Here is a 21,192-nt window from a genome sequence, read left to right on the forward strand (position 1 = left end):
CGTTACTTGGCATTTTGCACTCAGCCACGTTCCCCATTACGGGTTACAACAAACGGACTTCCAGATAGTGATGACTTACTGTATTCTAATAATTTCTCGATTTCTTATCCGCATTTATAGATAAACACAATGTCCCAATCCAGTTGTCGTTTACGAGAGCAAAGGAACGGCCTGTGTGGTTGTTTCTGGCATGCGATGTGAATTTTTTTTAAATTGTTTGCCCGTCCGGCCACGCGAGAGCGAAGGAACGGCCTGTGTGGTTGTTGTTTCTGGCATGCAGTGTGAATTTTTTTTTCCACGTACGGGCACGCACTGGTGTTATCAATGCTGTAAAAACAAAGAAAAATAACAATCGGAGATCTCGAGCCCCCATCCCCTCCCCTTTCTCCCTCCCCCCCCCCATGTAGGATGTTTTTTTTTTTTAATGTTGGACTAACTTATTACCAACATGAAGTATAAAATCCACAGATTTCTCTTCACCAATTTTAACTTGCTCTGACAAGTTGTTGTTGTTTTCTCTCTCTCTAGTCCTCACCTGTACATCGGCAGCTCAGTGAACGTCTGAAGAAGTCTCTGTACTATGGATGGGAGGAGAGTGATAAGGTGGAAGGTCTTTCGTGTCCTGTAACAGGTAAATTATTACCTCCACCACCAACGGTGCACGGAGGTTATGTATTCACCCCCTGTTTGTCTGTCTGTCTGAACACGACATCTCAAAAAGTTGTGGATGAATTGGGACGAATACTTTGTGGACAGCTTGAGTGTTTGACAAGGACGAATTGGTTCAATTTTGATGAAGATCCGAATCTGGATCCGGATACGGGATTTATTTAATTTTTAAAATGATTCTTCACCATTGAGAGATGGGGCCAAAAACGATATAGTACTGTATAGCATAATATTTCAAAAATGTATTGGGCCTGATATGTTCTCATGGATTCGGTATTACGTGGTGGAGGTATGTGCGCTACCGAGTGCCCTTCTCGTTTAATATATGACACTTTTTGATTTGAATGTACATGGTAATTGTGGTAAAGATGGTGTTGGACCTTTGGAGTTTGAGTGTTAGAGTTGCTGCTCTCCAATTAGCTTCGGTTGAACCACCATCACTGGTGTATCGAAGAAGAAAAAGATATGGAAGAAAAATTGATGTGTTACGCAGGATTCAATCCAACGATGACTCCACCCTCTGCCGTCACATCCTCCATCGTTCAGACAGGCAGGCTGCAGCCTCGTCCCTCTCTTCAGACCTTGAAAAACAAATGATCACATGCTGGTCAAACGCTTGGAATATGTCTTTCAAATGACAGATCTCAAAACTCGCACCATCCCGCTCCAAAATGACAGTCTGGCAACCTTCCCCCCCCCCCCCCCCCCGATCTACTTCCTCGTTTGTTTAGTTCGGTCACTCAAACTCATGGGTCTCACTATCAGCCACGATATTTCTTGGAAAGATATTTCCACCTACAATATTTCCACCTTTCAAGGCCTTCATCTGCAGCTTGATGGAGCATTGCTCTTCCATCTGTGCTGGCTCCCCTGCCTCACGTTTTGCTCAACTCGTGCTGAACCCGAGTCTACAAGCAAATCATTTTGCCATCGCAGACAAGTCGGTGGTGCTCTCTGTCTTGTGCCGCCTCCTTTCTGGTCTCGCACCCATGATGGTTCCTTGCTTTGTCCCCACCCCGGTTTCTACAGGGTCAACATGGTCCACCATCAACCCTCTTCTGGTGAAACTCCCTATGTCCAGGATCACTGCTCACCTCCACTCATTCGTTCCCCTTTTGTTTGTTTTTTCCCACCCATGGAACCAACTTCGACATTCTCTTCAATCTTGCTCTTCTCTCAAGGTCTTGAACATAGCTGTACAGCATCATCTTAGATCAACCACAATCCAAAACTATGATCTTTTTTAACCTCATTAACCCCTATACCTTCTTCCTTCCAGGCTTCCAGTTTTTCCCTCCTGAGACTTTCCTCTGTATCCACCTTGTCCACCCCATACGTCCGTCCACTCCATCCCCCATTGCTCCCCACACCCCTTGTTTGTCAAAGTCTCCCACTTAACTTTGCTGTTGGTGTCTCCCCCCCCCCCCTTCTCTCTCTCTCTCTCCTGTTCTTTTTGTCCTGGTGTGTCCTGATTTGTTCTGTGTACCATCTGTTCCACAAGCCTTGACTCTGTTTTCAAAAACTAGAAAAACCTGTTCAGCCTGGTGGAGGTATGCGCTCCACTGAGTGCCATTCTTAGGCAAATACATTTTAGCAGTCTGTTCCCATGATATTATTTAAAATTGTATGTTCTCTTTGTTGTGTTCTGATCTGATGTCGTGTCGGTGCTGCCAAAGCATTTTCTTGGCAAGGGTTATCCTGGGTGGTTTGCCATCCCTCTCCCAGTAGTAGTTGGAGCAGGAATTTGGGATATGTTCAGGGTGCTGGCGATGGCTCGCTTACTCTTCGCGAAGGACACCGTGCGGTTTGTAACGTCTACCAATTAATTTCCAGCAGACGGGACGCCAGTTTAACATCTATCCGAGGGACGACACACACAAACATTGTTCATTCGCCTACCTGTGAAAGACCTGGGGCGGGAGTTGACCCCCAAGTTAACAGCTAAGACGTCTTAGGTGCAAGTCCGCGTACCTCCTCGGACCTCGTCCATCCTGCCTGCCATGTTGAATTTTTGTCGTTGAACATTTGCAGTAACTTGTACTTCATGATATTTGGGCCTTTCCAGCAATCAACGGCTACACTGGAAACTACAAAACCAACGTACTTTACACAACCCATTGTACAAACCATTTTAACCATATCTATCCTTTCCTTCGATTTGCGAGCTTTGATACACTTGGACAAAATATAGCTCAACATGTACAGCGACTGACGTAAGTGATGGAAATTTCTCAGGCCCACCTGAAGTGGTGAATATTACCAAATGGCATCGTTACAGCAGGTACTGTATAGATCATATGACAAACTGACAAACACCGTCGGACCCTTTGCCCCCGATCTCTCTTAGATATCGCCGTGGAGTTTTTCCAGAACGCTGCACCAGCTCCCGTGCACAAGCTGCAACAGAAGTACGCTGCACGTGTGGCCAGGTGTGCACTTGTTCCCCATTTCTACTCGATTTCTCGCCGATCTAGTGAAACTTTGGAGAACTTTAGTACCTGGTTCCTTTAACCTGGAGATGTCAATAAATCAAGTCTCGAGTCAAATCACTGTCGTGTTCCTTCAACTTGTGTGACGTCCCACCTTTACTTTATGAACCTTGTATTACAAGCTCTCGAGGAATTAAGACACAGGGCTTCATGGATTGCAATGTACGTTCTGAAACGCCGTTTAACCCGTGTTTTTATTTGTAAACTTCATACAGTGGACGTTTTTTGTTTTTTTTTTGGTTTGTAAAATTTTTTTTCTTGAATTTACTTCTCATATTTCGTGCACCTGAGAATATATGTACTTGAGACGAGTCGGGAACCTCAGCTTATGTTGAAACGGTTTACACATACAACCAAAGCAATCAATGTGGAACGGGAAAGGAGATTTTAATAATTTACTTGTACATTCGTTATGTTCGCTAAAATGAAACGTATAACCAGGAAGGAAGGTGGGGAATGGGGAAGGGGGCGGTAGGCTGTGGAAAAATGAAGCTGATAACTTATTAACTTTAATTGTTGTCTCTTAAGGTACTGTACTTTTATTATATTTTACTTTTGAAAAGATAAGCCATGATATAATTTACAATGTTGAATGGTATGCAACCCGGTGGTCCTGAGCGCTGGCGCGTTGCACACGAACATGCACACGGTATACGTCATTGATCGAACCACGCACGTCCACAACTGAAAATCATTAACCGTTTTATTTTAAACCCCGTCTTGATTCGATGTGCAGCTCAACATGAACCCGACGCGGTGGTGCAATGGTTGTAGGATGTGCTCCGAGTTTGGGAGGTCGGTGGTTCGAATCCCGATCGAGTCAAAACAAAGGCATTCAAACGGTCCATGATGCTTCCTTACAGTAACAATTATTTTCCGAACATTGTTAACGAGTTACTAAAAGCTCAAGTCCCAAGTTTGAACCTGAAGTCAATTTCGTGAAGTCAGAGTCAAGTTTCAAAATTTTGCAACAAGTCCAGGTGGCCAACTCTGCTTTAGCCCCCACCACGGTGAACTTATCGAGTTAAACAACAAACAAACACAGACCCCATCCTCTTGCTTTGCATGTTTGTCTCCGTGGACAGTGGAGCGAAGTTCACTCTCACCTATACAGCTCAGATTCAAAGTGTGCCACCATTTTTCCGGGAACGGTCTCATGGAACCTTTTGCTCTAATCCCTGGTGGTTTGTCATGCCTTGCATTTCTGTGCTGCACAGAGAGGCGTGCGTCTCCCCGTGTGCCATGGTGCTCGCGCTGGTTTACATCGAGCGGCTGAAGAAGCGTGACCCGGAGTACCTGCGCTGCATCTCATCTTCGGATCTTTTTCTCATCTCGATGGTGAGTCGGAGTCGACCGCATGATTGAGGAGTGCAGTGCGATCGTGGGAATAAGACATCTTGGTGGTACCTTAATGCGACGAACTCGACTTTGTCGAAGCTTGCGAAGTATGCATTGCGATTGTAACTTTGATTTTAAATTGGCAAATGCTTCCATGTTGTTTCGTGCAGATGATGGCCAGTAAATACCTTTACGATGAGGGCGAGGAGGAGGAGGTGTTCAATGATGAGTGGGGTGCGGCGGGACAACTCGACGTGGGTGATGTGAACCATCTTGAGATGGGCTTCTTGCAGGCCATGGTGTGCACCGAGCATCTTGTGATGTATCCATAGATATCCTCACTAGTCTCATCTCATTCCAAAACGCACCATCAGCAGAGTATTCATCTTCCTCATCATTGTTTTTCATTTGTCATGTTTCCACATTTAAACAGTTGGTAGTAAGTGGGATTGATACAAGGTATGGACAGGTACACCTGTAATTAACTTTTCCATTTCAGGGAAGAGGACGTTTATCAGTTTTTAGATTAATACCATTAAATGTGGGATGGAACTTCTTTTTTTTCGGGGGGGGGGTGGATGTGAAGGGGGTGACAGGGGGCGTCATCAGGCATTGTAATCTTTCTACCAATGTCGTCACTCATCTCTCTACCACCTTCTCCTCACCCCGAAAGGATTGGGAGCTGTTCGTTCACCCGCAGGATTTCTTCTCCTTCCTCGCTTGTCTTGAAACCAGGTGTGTTTCCTTACCAAAGCAACTTGTGGTTTCTCCAATTTGTTTCTGACAAGCCACTTTGTTCTCACTTCCCCTACAATCCATTTAGTCATCAGTAGAAAACATTTCAAACTTGTATAATTGAGTGTTTGAGAAGGTATGTACATTTCAGTTTGTTAATGTGATGCAAATGTCAAATGTGATGTCAAAGGGCGGAGGAGCTCCTTGTGAGCCAACGGCCATCCATATCTAGTGCCCAACTGTGTCTGCGGACGTCCTCCTGCAGTTGGGTTACTTCTTATTAGGAGGTTGGTGGCAGGATTTGCACTCCAGCCACCGTAAAACGCTTCATTCCGCAAAACGCAAAAACGCAAAAAAATCTGAAAACCCACTCCGTGGGAGTACCTCCTGTGCAGCTTCCCTTCGCAGGGCAGCTCACCGGATGATGGGATTGGGGCAAAGCCTTCGGGACCCCCAATCTTTGATAGGAGGGAAACCACGGGGTAACATCCCTGGGTCAGATTGCGGGAGAGTGTGTCGGAGTGGTGCTGAGGTGTCGTCCACCAGACGGCGGTCTCCTTGGGTTAACCTGAGGCGGTCCCTTCGGGTGGGTGCCTGGAATGTCCTATCCCTAAGAGAGGATGATCACCTGTCTCTGTTATCATCTGAGCTCAAGCGTTTGGACATCGGGATTGCAGCTCTCTCTGAGGTTCGGAGACCGGATTGCGGCGAGATAATGGTGGGTGGTTACACCTACTATTGGTCTGGTCGCTCTGATGGTTACCATACCCAAGGAGTTGCTGTAGCTGTGTCCAATAAGCTGACCCCAATGATAATTGAGGTAACACCGGTCAACGAGCGTATTATGAGATTAAGGATTCGTCACTCCTTAGGTGTCATTTCCCTGGTCTCTATTTATGCTCCGACTGAGGCGAGTGATCTTACCGTGAAGGATGCATTCTACGCCACACTCGAGTCTGTGGTTGATCAGTGCCCCAGACGAGATACACTTCTAGTCTTGGGGGATTTCAATGCATCGACTGGAACTGATAGGGATGGCTATGAGGTGTGTGTTGGTCCCCATGGGTCAGGAACTATGAACCAGAATAGCACTAAGTTCCTTGACTTTGCAAGAAGTCATGGACTTAGGGTGGCTGGTTCATGGTTTCAGCGCCCGCAAGCTCATCGCTGGACTTGGTATTCCAACGCTGGCGGTGTGGCAAAGGAGATTGACCATGTCCTCATTGACGGTCGTTGGAGGATGATCCAGAACTGCAGGGTCTACCGGAGTGCTCAGTTCCTCAATACTGACCACAGGCTTGTTGTAGCAACTCTAAAGCTGCACCTTAAATCCTGGAGAATGGTACCATCCCAGCCTAGGCTGGATGTTGCCAAGCTCAGGGATGAGAGAGTAGCTGAGGAGTTTGCGAACAGGCTGAGTGGACACTTGGGGGGTCTGGGTGCTTTGGGGGTCCTGAAGAGTTGTGGAGCACCTTCAAGACCACCGTCCTTGATGTTGCCGGTGGATGCCTTGGAGTTCACCGCAGGGCAAAGAAGAATTTTGTCTCTCAAGGGACACTGGATACCATTGACCAGAGTCGCAGGGCCAGGCTGAATGGCAGAGCTGAGCTGTTCAGGGAGCTGAGGCGTAAAACTGTACGTGCACTGAGGGTGGACAAGGAGGCCTATGTGCGAGGAATCTGTGAGGGGGTAGAGCATCACCTGTGGACAGGTGATTCTCGTCCCGCTTACAGGGGAATTCGCGCACATTACGTTCATCCAAGCCCATCCCTCGGAGCACTACAGTTCGAGCAGAGAGTGGTAGGCTCTTGACAGAGGAGTCTGAAGTGAAGGCCCGCTGGGCCGGTTACTTTGAGCGGTTGTACCAGGCTGATCCCCCAGCTGTCGAGTTGGACGTCAAGGGTGCCATACAATCCCTGTTGCTGACCCTCGAATCAACTGTGGTCCACCATCGCTTGTGGAAACACGGGCTGCGGTGAACCAGTTGAAACGGGGCAAAGCTCCAGGGATCTGTGGCATCCATGCTGAACTTCTCAAGGCTGGTGGAAATGCTGCACTCGCGTCGTTGCATGCAGTTTTGTGCTCTGCCTGGAACACAGGCATCATCCCAACTGACTGGAAGAGGGGCCTTGTTGTCCCTCTCTGGAAAGGGAAGGGTGATCGCCAAGACTGCAACAACTACCGAGGGGTGACGCTGCTCTCAGTGCCGGGCAAGGTCTTTGCTCGGATAATTCTTGATAGGGTTCGCCACCATCTGCTTGAGCACCAGCGTCCAGAGCAGTCAGGCTTTACACCAAAGAGGTCAACGATTGACCGTATCCTTGCACTTCGTGTCCTCACCGAACGCAGACGAGAGTTTCGGCAGGGGCTGCTTGCAGCCTATGTTGATCTCTGTAAAGCGTTCGATTCAGTGAATCGGGATGTCCTCTGGAGGATTCTTGGTCTTCGTGGGGTGCCACCGAAACTGATCGATCTGATGTCTGAACTCTACTCTGGTACTGAGAGTGCTGTGAAGTGTGGTGGTACCGCCTCTGACTTATTTCCAGTTGTTACTGGAGTTCGTCAGGGATGTGTACTTGCCCCCACACTTTTCAGCACTTGTATGGACTGGATTTTTGGGAGGATGTCGGAGAGATCAAGTTGCGGTGCATCGTTTGGCAATGTCAAGATCTCGGACCTTGATTTTGCAGATGATGCAGTCATCTTTGCGGAGACTTTAGACATCCTCTTGGGGGCCCTCGAGGTGCTGAATGAGGAGTCGGAGCCGTTGGGATTACGGATTTCTTGGGTCAAAACAAAGATCCAGGCTTTCGGTGACATCTTGGATGCTGCTGTCCTGTCTGTGTCTGTTTGTGGTGAGGATGTTGAGGTCGTGGATAGATTCACTTACCTTGGCAGTGATATTCATGTCTCCGCAGGTTGTGAGCCGGAGGTCAATAGACGTCTGGGTCGGGCCTGGGGAGTCGTGGATTCACTGGATCATGGGGTGTGGCGCTGCCGGTACCTGTGCGGGAGGACGAAAGTCCGAGTCTTCAGGTCCTTGGTACTTCCAGTCTTGCTCTATGGGTGCGAGACTTGGACTTTGACCAAGGATCTGAGACGGAGACTTAATTCCTTTGGTACCAGGTCTCTTCGGAGAATCCTTGGCTATCGCTGGTCGGATTTTGTGTCCAACGAGCGGTTGCTGAGAGAGACTCGGATGAGATTTGTTACCTGCATAGTCCGTGAGCGTCAGCTGCGGCTGTATGGACATGTGGCTCGTTTTCCTGACGCTGATCCTGCTCACCAGATTCTCTCAGTGAGGGAGTCTCATGAGTGGAGGAGGCCAGTGGGCCGACCACGTGCCTCATGGTTGCAGCAGGTTGACCATCATCTCAAGGAGATGGGGATGGGCCTGGCATCTGCCTGGGGGATGGCCAGACGGAGGCCCCTGGAGTACCGGCGGAAAGTGGACGCAGCGACGCGCTGTTCTGGCACATGCTCCCATACCTGACCCCTGAATGTGATGCCTTTATCACCATTGACTTGTGGGGATTAATTAATTTATGCAGTTAAAATGTTTTTTTTTTTTTTTTTTTACTTCTCTCCGACTGGTCTTTGTGTAGTGTCACATCACGGCAGGGTCGCCGCCGTGGCTGGTTCATGTACAGCGATCTGGTTATTCTGCTCGGACGACCATGTTTGCACCGGACTCTGATTCAGCTTTCAGTTCTCCTCTCCAAGGTAGTATGTCAATTACCACTTTGGTTTGGAAATGACAGGACGTCCAGTTGCATTAAAACTGTATTCTTGCAAACATTACCGGAGTGTTTAACTCTGTGCACCGTCCCACACCTTGTGTACAGGTGCTGTGTACATGTAGTCTGGTGTACGTTTCGACCTTCGGTGCTCTACTCGGCTGTGCCACGCTTGTCCAGTTGGCTTCGGTTACTCACCATTCTCCAACCGTAACGTCACAGTCTCCTTTTTCTGCCGGCCATCACCCTTGGCTCCGGCAGCCTGCGGCTACGGTGCCCAATGTTGCGGCGCCCTCATCCCCCTTAACTGATGGGGGACATCCGCATGAGGATCACCAAAGTACTGGCCTTTACAATGTTACCAATGATCTTTGTGCTGCTGGTTTCACATCATCAAAATGGCAAATTTTGAGGCCAGGTGGTATAAATGCTTGTCGGGTTCATACCTGGGATGCAAGTTCAAAGGAACATCCTCATCCCTCTCATCATGACCTCACTTCCACCAAGGCACCTGGCAATAACCTCACCGTACGCATTTCATGTAAGGGTGGCCGCCGAGCACACTCGGACACGCGTGCCAACTCGGCGTCAATTTGTACACGGCCGTGGCATGGCCTGTTCAAATCGAGACCTCTCAATTACAGGTACGGGCAGGATTTTCAATGTGCGTTTAAGGTGTAAGTTGATTCAATTCCAGGTCGATTGATAATGTTGTTTTTCTTGGCTTTTGGGGTTTTTGCAAAAAAAAATTTTCATTCTCTTAAGATAACTGTTTATCACTTGAAAATGTTCCAACAGCTTGGGCTTCAAGGGAGATGGTATTCCTTTTATTTATACACGTCCATTTTATGGTTTAAGAATGTCCTTCATGAAACTTTCCTGATTTATAGGTACTGAGCGTGTTTGTGCACGGCCCTGTGCTGAGCAGTGCACACTGTCACAAGGAAACTGGACAGGTTATGGTTTGGATCTTTTGTTTTAACAGAAATGGCAGAGAGGTTTTTATTGCTCGCTCCAGCACCTGCCGTTTCATCTCTCAAGTGTTAATAGTTTTTTTTCCTCTTCGATTTGTATAAAACCAAAAGACTTGTAGAGTTTTCATGAAGCCATATAGCTTCCTTCGTTACTAAAACAGGAAGGTTGATTCATCCATTGTTTTTTTTTTCCTTGGTTCAATATATATATATATATATATATATATATATATATATATATATATATATATATATATATATATATATATATATATATATATATATATATATATATATATATATATATATATATATATATATATATATATATATATATATATATACATATATATATATATATATATATACACACACACACACACTACTCTGACTACCCTCTACAAAGTAAACGTGTGCACTTTGAAACTTGTACAGTGTACACAGTTCCAGCTGATGTTTCAATAGTTGTAAATTTAAATGATCTCACCATCCACACCATGTGTTTCTCTTGCCTTTTCAAGCCCATTGTTGCACTTTTTGGTGACAATACAATTGTGCTGCCGTTTCAATTTGTTTTAAGGCTGTTGCAATCCTTTTAATTTAAAATTGTTTAGTCATTTATTGCTGTAAAGTGAAAGAAACTTGTGCCAAAACGTGAAATTCATTCATCTTTCACAACACTGTGTGCATAGGACAAGATAGACAACTTACAATTTCATTTTTGTGATAAATCAAGAAAACCTCCAGTTATTAAAAAAAACGAATATCATTAGCATTATGACAAACACTTGGCACTTACAAGGGCATTGTTAACCTGTCGTTTGTTTGTTTGTGAACAGTATTACGGAAAAACTCCTGGACGGATTTCGACGAAACTTGGTGGGGGGATTAGGTATGGTCCAAGGATCATGCCATTAGATTTTGGACTTGGTCCAAAGTCCAATATGGCCGCTATGGCGGCCATTTTGAGAAAAAATATTTGAATTGTTTGTGCATTTCTACATGTTTTAAGTGATTTCCAACCCCCAAAAAAAAAAATTGTTAGAGAAAAAAAAAATTTGCAACTTTTTTTCAAAAAATTTCGATTTTATTTGAAAAAAAAATTGATTTTTTTTTGCATTTCTACATGTTTTAAGTGATTTCCAACCCCCCAAAAAAAATTGTTAGAGAAAAAAATATTTTGCACATTTTTTTTCCAAAAAAATTCGATTTTTTTTTTTGTATACCTTGGTCGAGGCTCGTATGAGAGCTAACGCACAACTCACAGCAAGGAGGCATGAGACAAGAGGGGCGGGAGTGGAAAGGACAAAACAGTGGGGAACAGACACATTAGGTGAACTGTGGAAGGGAGAGGGATGGGGATGGGACGGGGAACATGGCAAAGAGAAGATGGACATTACAGGGACTTTCAGGAAGGAAAGCAGGAGAAATGAAGGAAGTGGGCTTGGGTGGATTATCGGGGGTAGAAAAGATCAAGGATTTGGATGGGGGAAGATAAGAGGTGGTGGTGAACAGCTGTTTTGAAAGCCTGGAGGGAAGAATGGGAAAGAATAGAGTGAGGAAGTTTATTCCAAAGGTGGGAAAAAAGAGGAATGAAAGAGTGAAGATGAGCAGTGATTCGTGATTTTGGTAGTTTTACCAGAAGGGGGTTGTTGGCGGACCTTGAGCGCCCTGTGGAAATGTGGTTGGGACAAATCGCAGAGAGAGCAGGGGGGGGCAAGGCTGGAGAGGAGTCAGTAGAAGACAAAGACCACCGACCAACCTGTGGTGATTGAGTGAGAGGCCCAAAGAGTCAGCTTCATTGCGGGAGATGCCGATGATCTTAAATGCCCTGGTTTCGACAGCGTGAAGCCGAGAAAGGTGGGAGGCAGAAGCACCAGCCCAGAGGGGAGAGCAGTACTCCATCAGGCTACGGACAAAAGCTTTGTAAGTGGTCAGGAGCTCAAGAGGGCCGAGGAAGGACTTTGCACGACGGAGGATTCCCAGTCGGCGACTGGCTTTTGAGGCGAGGTTGGAAATGTGACTTTCCCAGGAAAGGTCATGGCAGATAGTGAGACCCAGAAGCTTGAAAGAAAAGACTTCTTCCAGAGGATTGTTGAGAAAGTCGATGGGGGGGGTTTTCTAAACGGTCCTTTCGAAGAGACATAGTGAGAGTGTGAGATTTGTCTGGATTGAAAGACATGTTCCACGTGTTGGACCAGTTTGTGATTTTATCCAGATCTGCAGTAAGCGAAGAAGCTGCTGCTTGCCGGTCTGAGGGATGACAGATGGTACGGCAGAGGGTGGAATCGTCGGCAAAGAGAAATAGAGGATTTTCCAGAGAGTCCGAGAGATCATTGACGAAAACCAGAAAAAGAACAGGGCCCAGAACGCTACCTTGAGGAACTCCAGCCTGCACAGGAAGAGGGGATGAAATAACTCCATTTAGGGCCACACGTTGTCTGCGACAGGAGGAGGTCTGCGAGCCATGAGTGGAGATGGCCTTGAATACCATGGGAAGAGAGTTTGGTGAGCAGTGCAGGGTGCCAGACTGTATCAAAAGCACGTGATATGTCCAGGGATATCGGATTTCCTGTCTGGCATTGAGGACCTCCATCCATTGATGGGAGAGCAGAAGCAGCATATCCAGGGTAGAGTGACCTGGTCTTAAACCAAATTGATGATTGGAAATCAAGCCATTGGAGAGGAGGAAGGATTTCATGTCTGAAGCGATGATGGATTCCATAACCTTGCTGATGATTGGGAGAAGGCCGATTGGTCTGTAGTTACAGGGATCTGTTTTTGCACCTTTTTTTATGCAGGGCAGTGATGTTAGCAGATTTCCAAGCAGATGGCAGATGACCTTGGGCAAATGAGAGGGTGAATAGAACAGAGAGAGGGTGAGCAAGAGCAGAAGAGCAGGCTTTGAGGACACGTGGGCTGATGCCGTCTGGACCGGTTGCAGAATCTGACTCGAGGTTTGAAAGCAAGCTCTCCACCTTGTCAGGAGAAAAGGATACAGAGTCCAGGGACAGTTGGGTGCGACTGGGTAAGGTAGGTAGAGATAGTGATGGGTTTTGGACACAAGATTTAGCTGCAAACACCGAGTTTAGACATTCAGCTTTATCACGTGTGGTATCAGCAGTGCGGCCATTTGAGGTAAGGGAGGGGATGGAGGGGGAACATACACCAGAAACAGATTTGATTAAACGCCACCGGGATTTTGAGGAGGGAGAGAGGTTTGAGAGTTCAGACTTGAGATGAGAAAGATGTTGTTTTCTGGCTCTCCTGAGGGTAGATACACACTTGTTCCGAGCTTTGTGGAAAGAACTGAGATTGCCCTCAGTTGGGTTTGCTTTCCATGAGGCAAAGGCAAGTTGTTTCAGGACAACTGCCTCGCCACAAGCTTCAGTAAACCAAGGGCGGGAGGAAGGGTAAGACAACTGAACACGAGAGGGGATAAATCTGTGCATGAGGGAGAGCAAGTTTCTTTGAAAGAATTCCCAGGATGAGTTGATGTTTGAGAAAGTAGTGATAGGAGACCAGTCTGTAAGTTTGATGGCTGCTTGGAGACCCTGCCAGTCGGCTTGAGTGAAATGCCAGACTCGACGGCGGTGAGGTGGTTCTCTGATAACAGCCAGAGAGATGTCCACTTTGACAAGGACGTGGTCAGAAGAACCAATTGGAGCGAAGGAAGAGCAGCAGATATTGTCAGGGATATAATAAAACTCGCCCAAAAGGCGATCTTGTTTAGTTTGTTCAATCGTGGTTCAGTAGAGTCTGATCCGTTTTGACCTACAATGAAGAGGACATCAGGTTCACGTAAGTGACCCAGCAGTATTGGTGGCGGAGGTTTTGCACTCTACCGAGTGCTCCCCCTCTAGTTGAAAAATGTAATCCAGAGGTACATGTACAAATGAAAAGGAATGTGGTCCAATGGGTGACTGCCATCAGAGGACTAATGACTAATTACCAGTGCGACCACTCCTCATTTTCATAAATGCCATTGTGAGCCAATGAAAAAAGCCAAGAATTCACAATGTTTCGGAAAAGCGATGATAGAAAACCAACACGGCAAGGTGAACAACGAATAGCCAAGATCTTGTGAAAAAGCCGAGGAGTGGTCACACTGCTAATTACGTTGCATTTTCATAACGTGACCTCCACCTCCAGTGATGAAGATATTTTTCCCAGGGTTGAGAAAACATGAATGCATGTTGCCTTAAGCACAACCGGTCAGATCAAGAATCTCATTGGTTCGAAAATGCCAAACATGACAGAACAATAATGCGACATCGTACCCTTTGTTCCATGTAATCAGACTATAAATTTTCAATTGGTCACTGGCTTTGACACCAATACAAATTATTATGGACCCAAGGCATCAAAAAGCTACATATGTCGAACAAACCATTTCAAATGGAGAACCTCACCGCCATTAGAGTATTGAAATTGCATCAGATGTGGCAATAAATGTAAATTGCTGCTCCCAGCTTGCCGGCTCGATGACAGAAGTTGCGGCCCACATCCCGACCCTGTTTAAAATCTCATGCAGGCACAGGCAATTTTCTGGAGTTTATAAAACACTGCAAGGCTTCCAAAATTTACTAAAAGCATAGAGCACGAGTGAAAGTGTTTTCATGCAAAGTTTGTTTCATTTATTGAGCAACTTTCCAATTTCTTTATTAACGCAGACTGATACTTTTACACTGCTCAATACAGCAGTAAACATGGCAGGATCATAATTGGCAATAGTAGTAAGAGGCTAATTTAAAAAAAGTGTCCTCAATAAGGTCAAGAAAACCAGGAGGACTTCAATCGATTTAAGATAGCAAAGTGGTTATGAAACCAATGTAAACTCTGCTCAGGTTGCTTTGGCAAGGGATATGTCCAAGTTCCGTTGCCACATGATACAGTGACAGTTGTGGCAAAAACTAAGGCCTTGCAAGCCAAAGCATAAACATTGTGTGGGATGGAGGACGGTGTTGCACTGCAGTGAAAAGGCACTCCGTGTTGTAACGTCAGTTGAGAGTATAGAGGCGAGAGCTTGCCTGCAGGCCACAGGGACGTAGGCTGCGATTTCTCTGCGTGTGCAGCCACTGAGCACGGCTGGCTCTCCGATACTGTACAAGATCAAGCTTGCTTGGTCAGTGGCAGCCCAAAATAATGCTATAGGTACAGGGCTTCTTCACATGTAGCCATACACGACAACCACTTATGGCCCATCAGCATGAGTATCTGCCCAAGCAGGAGTCAATGAAAATGTGTTCCTGTCCAAAGTAGTCATTTAAAGGCAGCATTCGGTAGAGAGAAGCATCCAGCACAGCGAAGTTAAAATAAAAAAAACCATGAGGAAAAATAATCCCAAATGTAAAACTCGCCCAATTGTGCAATACAGAAAGACCAAAGTGTATAAAAGTGCCGTTGTTTTAACAGTGTGGCATCAAGTTTGCAGATTGGCAGAATGCAGAGGTGTGTTGAAGCAACAAGGCCGATTCTCATGATGGCTCGACTCCTGACCTGTCGTCGCAATATTGGCACCGTTAGTAAAGGGCAGCATTCTTCTTAAGTATGAGCTGTCGCCATGGAGGAAGTACCGCAAACACCTCACGTGTCATACTCAGTGCTTCCTGGTCACCCAACACGAGGAACATAAACATTAGAACAAGTGGTGAGGCCAGGTAGAAAAGTCAATAACTTGCAAGTGAGAAACCACACAAGGCCATAACTGCTGCATTGGTTCTTTGGCTCTTTACTTTGGTATCTTACTCCAATGTAAATCAGACAAGCATGTACATTAAACATTTTTCACAGAGATTAGAAAGGAAGGAAGAGAAAGAAACACACACACACACACCTACCTTTCCGGTGTATAAACCCACACCCATGTTTTTTTTATCAAAAGAAATTAATATATCGTCACGTCCCAGGGGTTAGAACCCTCCCTAGGCGGATGGCAAAGCTTCTCCCTTGAAGGCTACAACCGAGACTCGGGGATTAATGCGCACGCATTTATGGGGCGTAATGGCGGAGAGGCGAACCACCCCGGAGAAGCATAGCACAGCACAACGCTACAGTGTCTTAAAAGGAATACATTTAATAAAAGTAAAACAATATATTTACAAAGACCAATATAATTCAAAAGGAAACTTATAATGATATGAAATAAATAAATCCTATAGTTGAGGCCTCGCACACATAGACTCAAATACGGACAACGGGGAAACAAAATAAAAAGAAAAAGCCCTCCTTCCAAACTTTCTTCGCTTAGCTTGGCCCAGCGCTGATCCTTGTGGCACTTGGAATGGAGGCGCTTTTAATTCGCATGTGCAGTCATGCACAAATGGCACAGTCACTTCTCTCTTCGCAGGGAAGACGTATGCCAGGCAATCCACGAGCGGCACTCCGCTTAAAGGCTCCAAGCCCCAGTGTAACGGCTTATGACATACATGAGGCTCAGGGTCCGTTTGTCACGACTGCACCTCGTGCCTCCACTCAAATCACGGCTAAAAATGAATGCACAAACCAACTGAGTCTGATGCCTCTCAATATGTGCCAGCCTTTCTCTTTCCAAAAGTGTGCAAGCCAAGTCTGATCCTCTTTAAAGATGCCACCTGCCTCGTGTGTTCCTCACACTGACCTCGTGTGTGCCCTCTCTGATTTCCCGTCCTGTGCAGTAGGAATCCTCCCACCCCCTCTTCTTCTTCAGGCGTCTTCTGTGTCTCAATCCTCCACCTCCGGGGCGTGGCCTGCAAGCACCAAACTCAGGAAGGTGGGGCTTTCTGCCCATTTGTTTTGGTTTTTGGGACGTGTTCCCTACCTTTATGGCCAATCTTGAAATATAAAAACAGAGGGGAAAAAAATCAGAGGACAATCACATTCTGGGGAATTATTCTTACTCCCTCGGCTAATTAACACGTAACACTTAAGCTCACAGATTCCCTAAAAGAGTTACATCGAGATGCTTTCAACTCGTCCATGGACCAAGCATCTTCACACAATGCAAAATTCCCTATCAAACTCTTCCATCTACCCCCACAATCGTACCAATGTTGATCATTTTATTTTCTTATCTAGATCTCAATACGTTTGTACATCAACTTTGTACGGAACAAAATGGCGGAGGTATCAACATGCTTACTCCCATGGCCGCTTAATTTCGTCTAACAGTCTTATTCTCATTTTCAAGAAGTTGAAGAGAGGAGAGGATACCACGAATTTTTTTACTTTTCTTTCTTATTTTGTTATACTATAAAGAGGATTTTTTTGTTACTAGAAAAAGGAAGAAAAGGGATTCATACCAATACAATACATATTTCTTGTGGATTTGTGGCCCTGAAAAAGGCCGTTTGGGTTTGATGAAGCTTTTCAGCTAAACCCGAGGAAATCCTCGTCGAAGAGGGCACGCAACTCCTTGTCCGAATCAGAGTAGAGCAAGTCCCTGTCGCTGTCCCCATCATTTGCAGCCTCCTCCCAAATTATGTCGTCTTCTGTGCCGTCCATGTTGTCGGAGATGCAGCATTTCAGAAATGCTCGCTTGATGATTGATGCCCGACGGTATCTCCTCCCACACCTTGACGATCCAGCTGCAGATCATCGGAAGGTTGACCTTTCGAATCCTCCCGATGAACGCCGGCAGTCTCCCAGTCAACAATGCTCAGCCAATGTAGCGACGGGAGTAATGGTGACAGTTCGACCAAGATGCATGTGGCCAATGCTCCTCGGAATCCGGGTCGAAAATCCCGGCAGGAAACACGCCATGAAATGTTGATTCTTCAAATGATGAAAATACCAAGTCCGGGAATTGGAATTTTCGTCTGTGAGGGTTCCACCGAGAGGCAGCTCATGTTCCTCGAAACCTGGGTCAAATACAAAGGCATATGGAGTAAAAAAATTTGTCTGGTCGATGCGAGAAACCTGGTCGATGCGGGAAGTAAGCTAGGAACCCCTGATAGAAACGAGGGAAAACGAAGAGAACCAAAGGAAGCAAAAATAACCAAGCAGCACTGGTACTTCAAAAAGCTTCACCATCCCACGTGGCTCCTCGCTTTCATGAGATTATTCTTCTTCCTTTTAAATCCATTTCCTGCCCTCGTATAGAAAAGTACTTGGGGTTGATTGGTTGTTCCTATTTTTAAATCACGCCCCACTACACAGCATTTGCTGGCATTGCATCAGCGTGTTAGGAACAAACTTGGTGGATTCATTCTGCCTGCACCAGATGTTCATGTAGAAAATGATGCATATAAAAAGATAGTCACCACTGCAAGTCCGTCGTCTATCCACCCCTTCCACTGCGCTAGAAACTTGTCTTTGGGCAGTGTCTTCCTCTTGAACATGACATACAAGGGAAGCTTACCACGCAAGCTTAAAGGTGGGTGCTCCATTATTGGACTTGAGATGTTATGAATAATTCTTCTTTTGATGCGAGACCAGGTGTTCTTAGTCTTTGTTTGTGTGTTTAATGGCGTTTTCAGAACCACGAGCCTCTAGATATGCCACACATCGAAACTCCGGGTGTTTCCAGGCGTCTCCAGATGTTTCCGAGTGACTAATTTCCGCATACTGTTAATAAAACGCTGTACAAACTCAACCTGAACTGATTTTCCAAATTTAAACAGCGGAATTGAGCTTAACCGCAGTTCCGGCTGCTACAAAAGTGTTCATTTGGAATAGTCATGGCCAGAAATATTGGCACCCTTGCACTTTTCTCAAATAATGCACCATTTCTTCCAGAAAATTGTTGAAATTAAAAATATATTTTGGTGCCCACATACAGTATGTTTTCCTTCGGTTTGCAGTGGAACAAAACAAAAAAACTGAAAAAAATTACAAAATCTTCGCTAATTCCACACAAATCTTAAAATGGCATGGACAATATTGTCGTGGACCCAGCGTCGTGGGGAGACCACGAGGGATGGACTGCCTCGGGTTACTCACCAGAATCGCAGGCTGTCACACACTAATTTTGTGACGCGGCAGGTCGCTAATCGACCGCGAATGCCACCAATAACTCAACCACATGACTTTCGGTCCTCCGTCTAATACCAAAGCAAGGAAAGGTATGTGGCACAGTGAATGGGATTTATTGATATGTACAACAGAGGTAGCAAGGAATTTGTGGGGTGTGGCAAAAGACAAGCACTTTAATAAAAACAGACACAGCAGAGCTATCCCGTACATCTCCTACAACCTTAATTTATGCTAAGACAGGCACCATCTCTCAGACAGGCACCATCTCTCAGACAGGCACCATCTCACACACACACACACACACACACACACACACACACACACACACACACACACACACACACACACACACACACACACACACACACACACACACACACACACACACACACACACACACACACACACACACACACACACACACACAGCAAGTTGGATAGTGCAGAGAGAAAGAACAAGTGAAGGTAAACATCCTCTGAGTACCTGGCACAGTCGGCTGACCAACATAACCCAGAGCGCTTGGAGAGAGGCAGTTGGGAGGAATACTGATGGTGTGGGAGGTGTGGTGTAGTGTGACGTGAGGGTTGCGGTGTCGTGTGAATGCAAGTCAGTACGTTCGCTTCTTCGGTTCGGCCCGTAAAAGAACAATTGGGCTACGCCCGCATTAAGGCTCTTTGTGCGTTCACAGTGGACTGGACGATAGATGGAAAGAAAGATAATAGAATAAGAAGAAAGTCCCTAACCTATCTGTGTAAATCTCCGTATCCTAGTGCATATCGCTCAAACTGAGCGGCCCCACCTCATGCAGCAGTGTGTGGTAACTCCTCCCCATTTGGTTACGGGGGGGGGGGGGGCTTGTGGTGCCTTGTGCTCCATGCCGACCAGCTCGCGGATAGCCCGCTTGCCGACCGTCGGCTTTGAATTCCTTTGGCAGCAGCACCGACAGTGGCAAGGCGAATGGGCGAGCGGAAAAGAGTGGATGGCCAAGCTCAAGCTGAAACTGATACAGACTGAAGCAGGAGGAGAGCTCGGAGAGGCTCTGCTCTCCCCTTTTTATGAGTCAAGGCGAAGGAAGGGGCCGAGAACTGGATAACGATGTGCTGTTGGCCAAATTCCGCTCTATTGGGCCACAGCAGCTATAGCCATGCCCCGCCAGGCTCCGGGGCTGGAAATTGACTCAGTTGCTCGCCAACCCCGCCACGGATCGGAGCTCCGAGTTTTACATGGGGCTGCGGTCTTCAGACGCATGCCCTGCCCCGAACGTTCACTGTCCTTTATTCTAACCTCGAATCGCAGCGGAACCCTCACGCTACGCACAGGTCCCCTCATAAGCCGCAGCGCATGTTTGGGCCTCATGTTAATCCCTCAAATAACTCGTCCCACGTCCCCCCCCCCAAGGTTTCACTGTAGATTTGGCGACCATGGGGCAGTTAAAGTCCATGTGTGGAGGCGTCTCTATTTTACCTTATGCATTATTACATTCTGACTTATTACCCTTGTGAATATTTGTCTATTTTCCTTAAATCCCCATGTTTATTTTAAGTTGCTGGTGTCCGTGTATCTGTTACGGGTTCGAGTATAAACCCCTTGTGCCGTGATTCTGTCACTCCGCCCGTGCCACCCTGCCCCTCCCGCATGCGTGCCATGATCTGAGGATCACGTGTCCGCCGCCTCCTAAGGAAAACCGCTCAGCGATCTGGTCTGGTCGGTGTTAACCGCCCGTCCACCACAATTGGGTCGGGGGAATTAACTTAACCAGCCAGACCCATGACAATAGGATTGCCAGTCATGCTACTACGCAATGTCGACCCACCAAAGCTTTGTAACAGAACTTGAGTAATCAAACAGTTGCTGACGAATTGCCGAAATGTCAACATCACCACTGGATCACCAAACAAGGGAGAGCAAGCCATGATTCAAGGATACCGACCATCCCATCAGACACAAGCTTGCCTTTTGACTTTCAGCGAATTCAGTTTCCGGGCAGTGTCTGCTTCGGCATGACCATCAGCAAGTCCCAAAGACAAAGCCTCAAGGTTGTCGCATTCACATTCACTTCAAGAGCTCGCATTCACACAAAGCCAGTTATACGTGGTGGGAAGCCCCAAAGGACATTGTAATGAAAAGAAAACTCGGAGTATTGTTTACCAGGAAGTTCTTCAGTGAGAAGTCAGTTGCACCTCGTGATCAGTTTACTGTTCAGTCGGTCATTGTAATTTAGGTACGCCTATACACAATAAAAACAATTTTCTACTGTTCACCATCCATCCATCCATTGGGACCATTCTCTGTGCAGAA

At 46.4% G+C, this 21,192-nt stretch overlaps 2 protein-coding genes across 10 annotated transcripts in view; one reads left to right on the forward strand and one right to left on the reverse strand.

Moving 5' to 3' along the window:
* The window catches only part of CNPPD1 (cyclin Pas1/PHO80 domain containing 1), a 13,752-nt gene extending 3,580 nt beyond the window's left edge, over positions 1-10,172 (forward strand). Inside the window, exons 2-8 of the mRNA XM_085891190.1 lie at positions 529-631; positions 3,017-3,098; positions 4,376-4,496; positions 4,667-4,795; positions 5,170-5,231; positions 8,837-8,954; positions 9,077-10,172. Coding sequence (XP_085747316.1) covers positions 529-631; positions 3,017-3,098; positions 4,376-4,496; positions 4,667-4,795; positions 5,170-5,231; positions 8,837-8,954; positions 9,077-9,649 — 1,188 coding nt within the window. The 3' untranslated portion in view covers positions 9,650-10,172. The remainder of the gene's footprint in view (positions 1-528; positions 632-3,016; positions 3,099-4,375; positions 4,497-4,666; positions 4,796-5,169; positions 5,232-8,836; positions 8,955-9,076) is intronic.
* A 4,384-nt stretch (positions 10,173-14,556) lies between these two features.
* Positions 14,557-21,192, reverse strand: part of LOC147021332 (supervillin-like) — a 241,248-nt gene continuing 234,612 nt past the window's right edge. For all 9 annotated transcript variants that reach the window (XM_085891183.1, XM_085891184.1, XM_085891180.1 and 6 more), the window contains one exon: positions 14,557-15,551. In XM_085891183.1, coding sequence (XP_085747309.1) covers positions 15,465-15,551 — 87 coding nt within the window. In that variant the 3' untranslated portion in view covers positions 14,557-15,464. The remainder of the gene's footprint in view (positions 15,552-21,192) is intronic.

The sequence above is a fragment of the Eptatretus burgeri genome, chromosome 8 (assembly GCF_056783735.1).
Source record: "Eptatretus burgeri isolate ZD-2024b chromosome 8, Ebu_testis_v1, whole genome shotgun sequence".
NCBI lineage: Eukaryota > Metazoa > Chordata > Myxini > Myxiniformes > Myxinidae > Eptatretus > Eptatretus burgeri.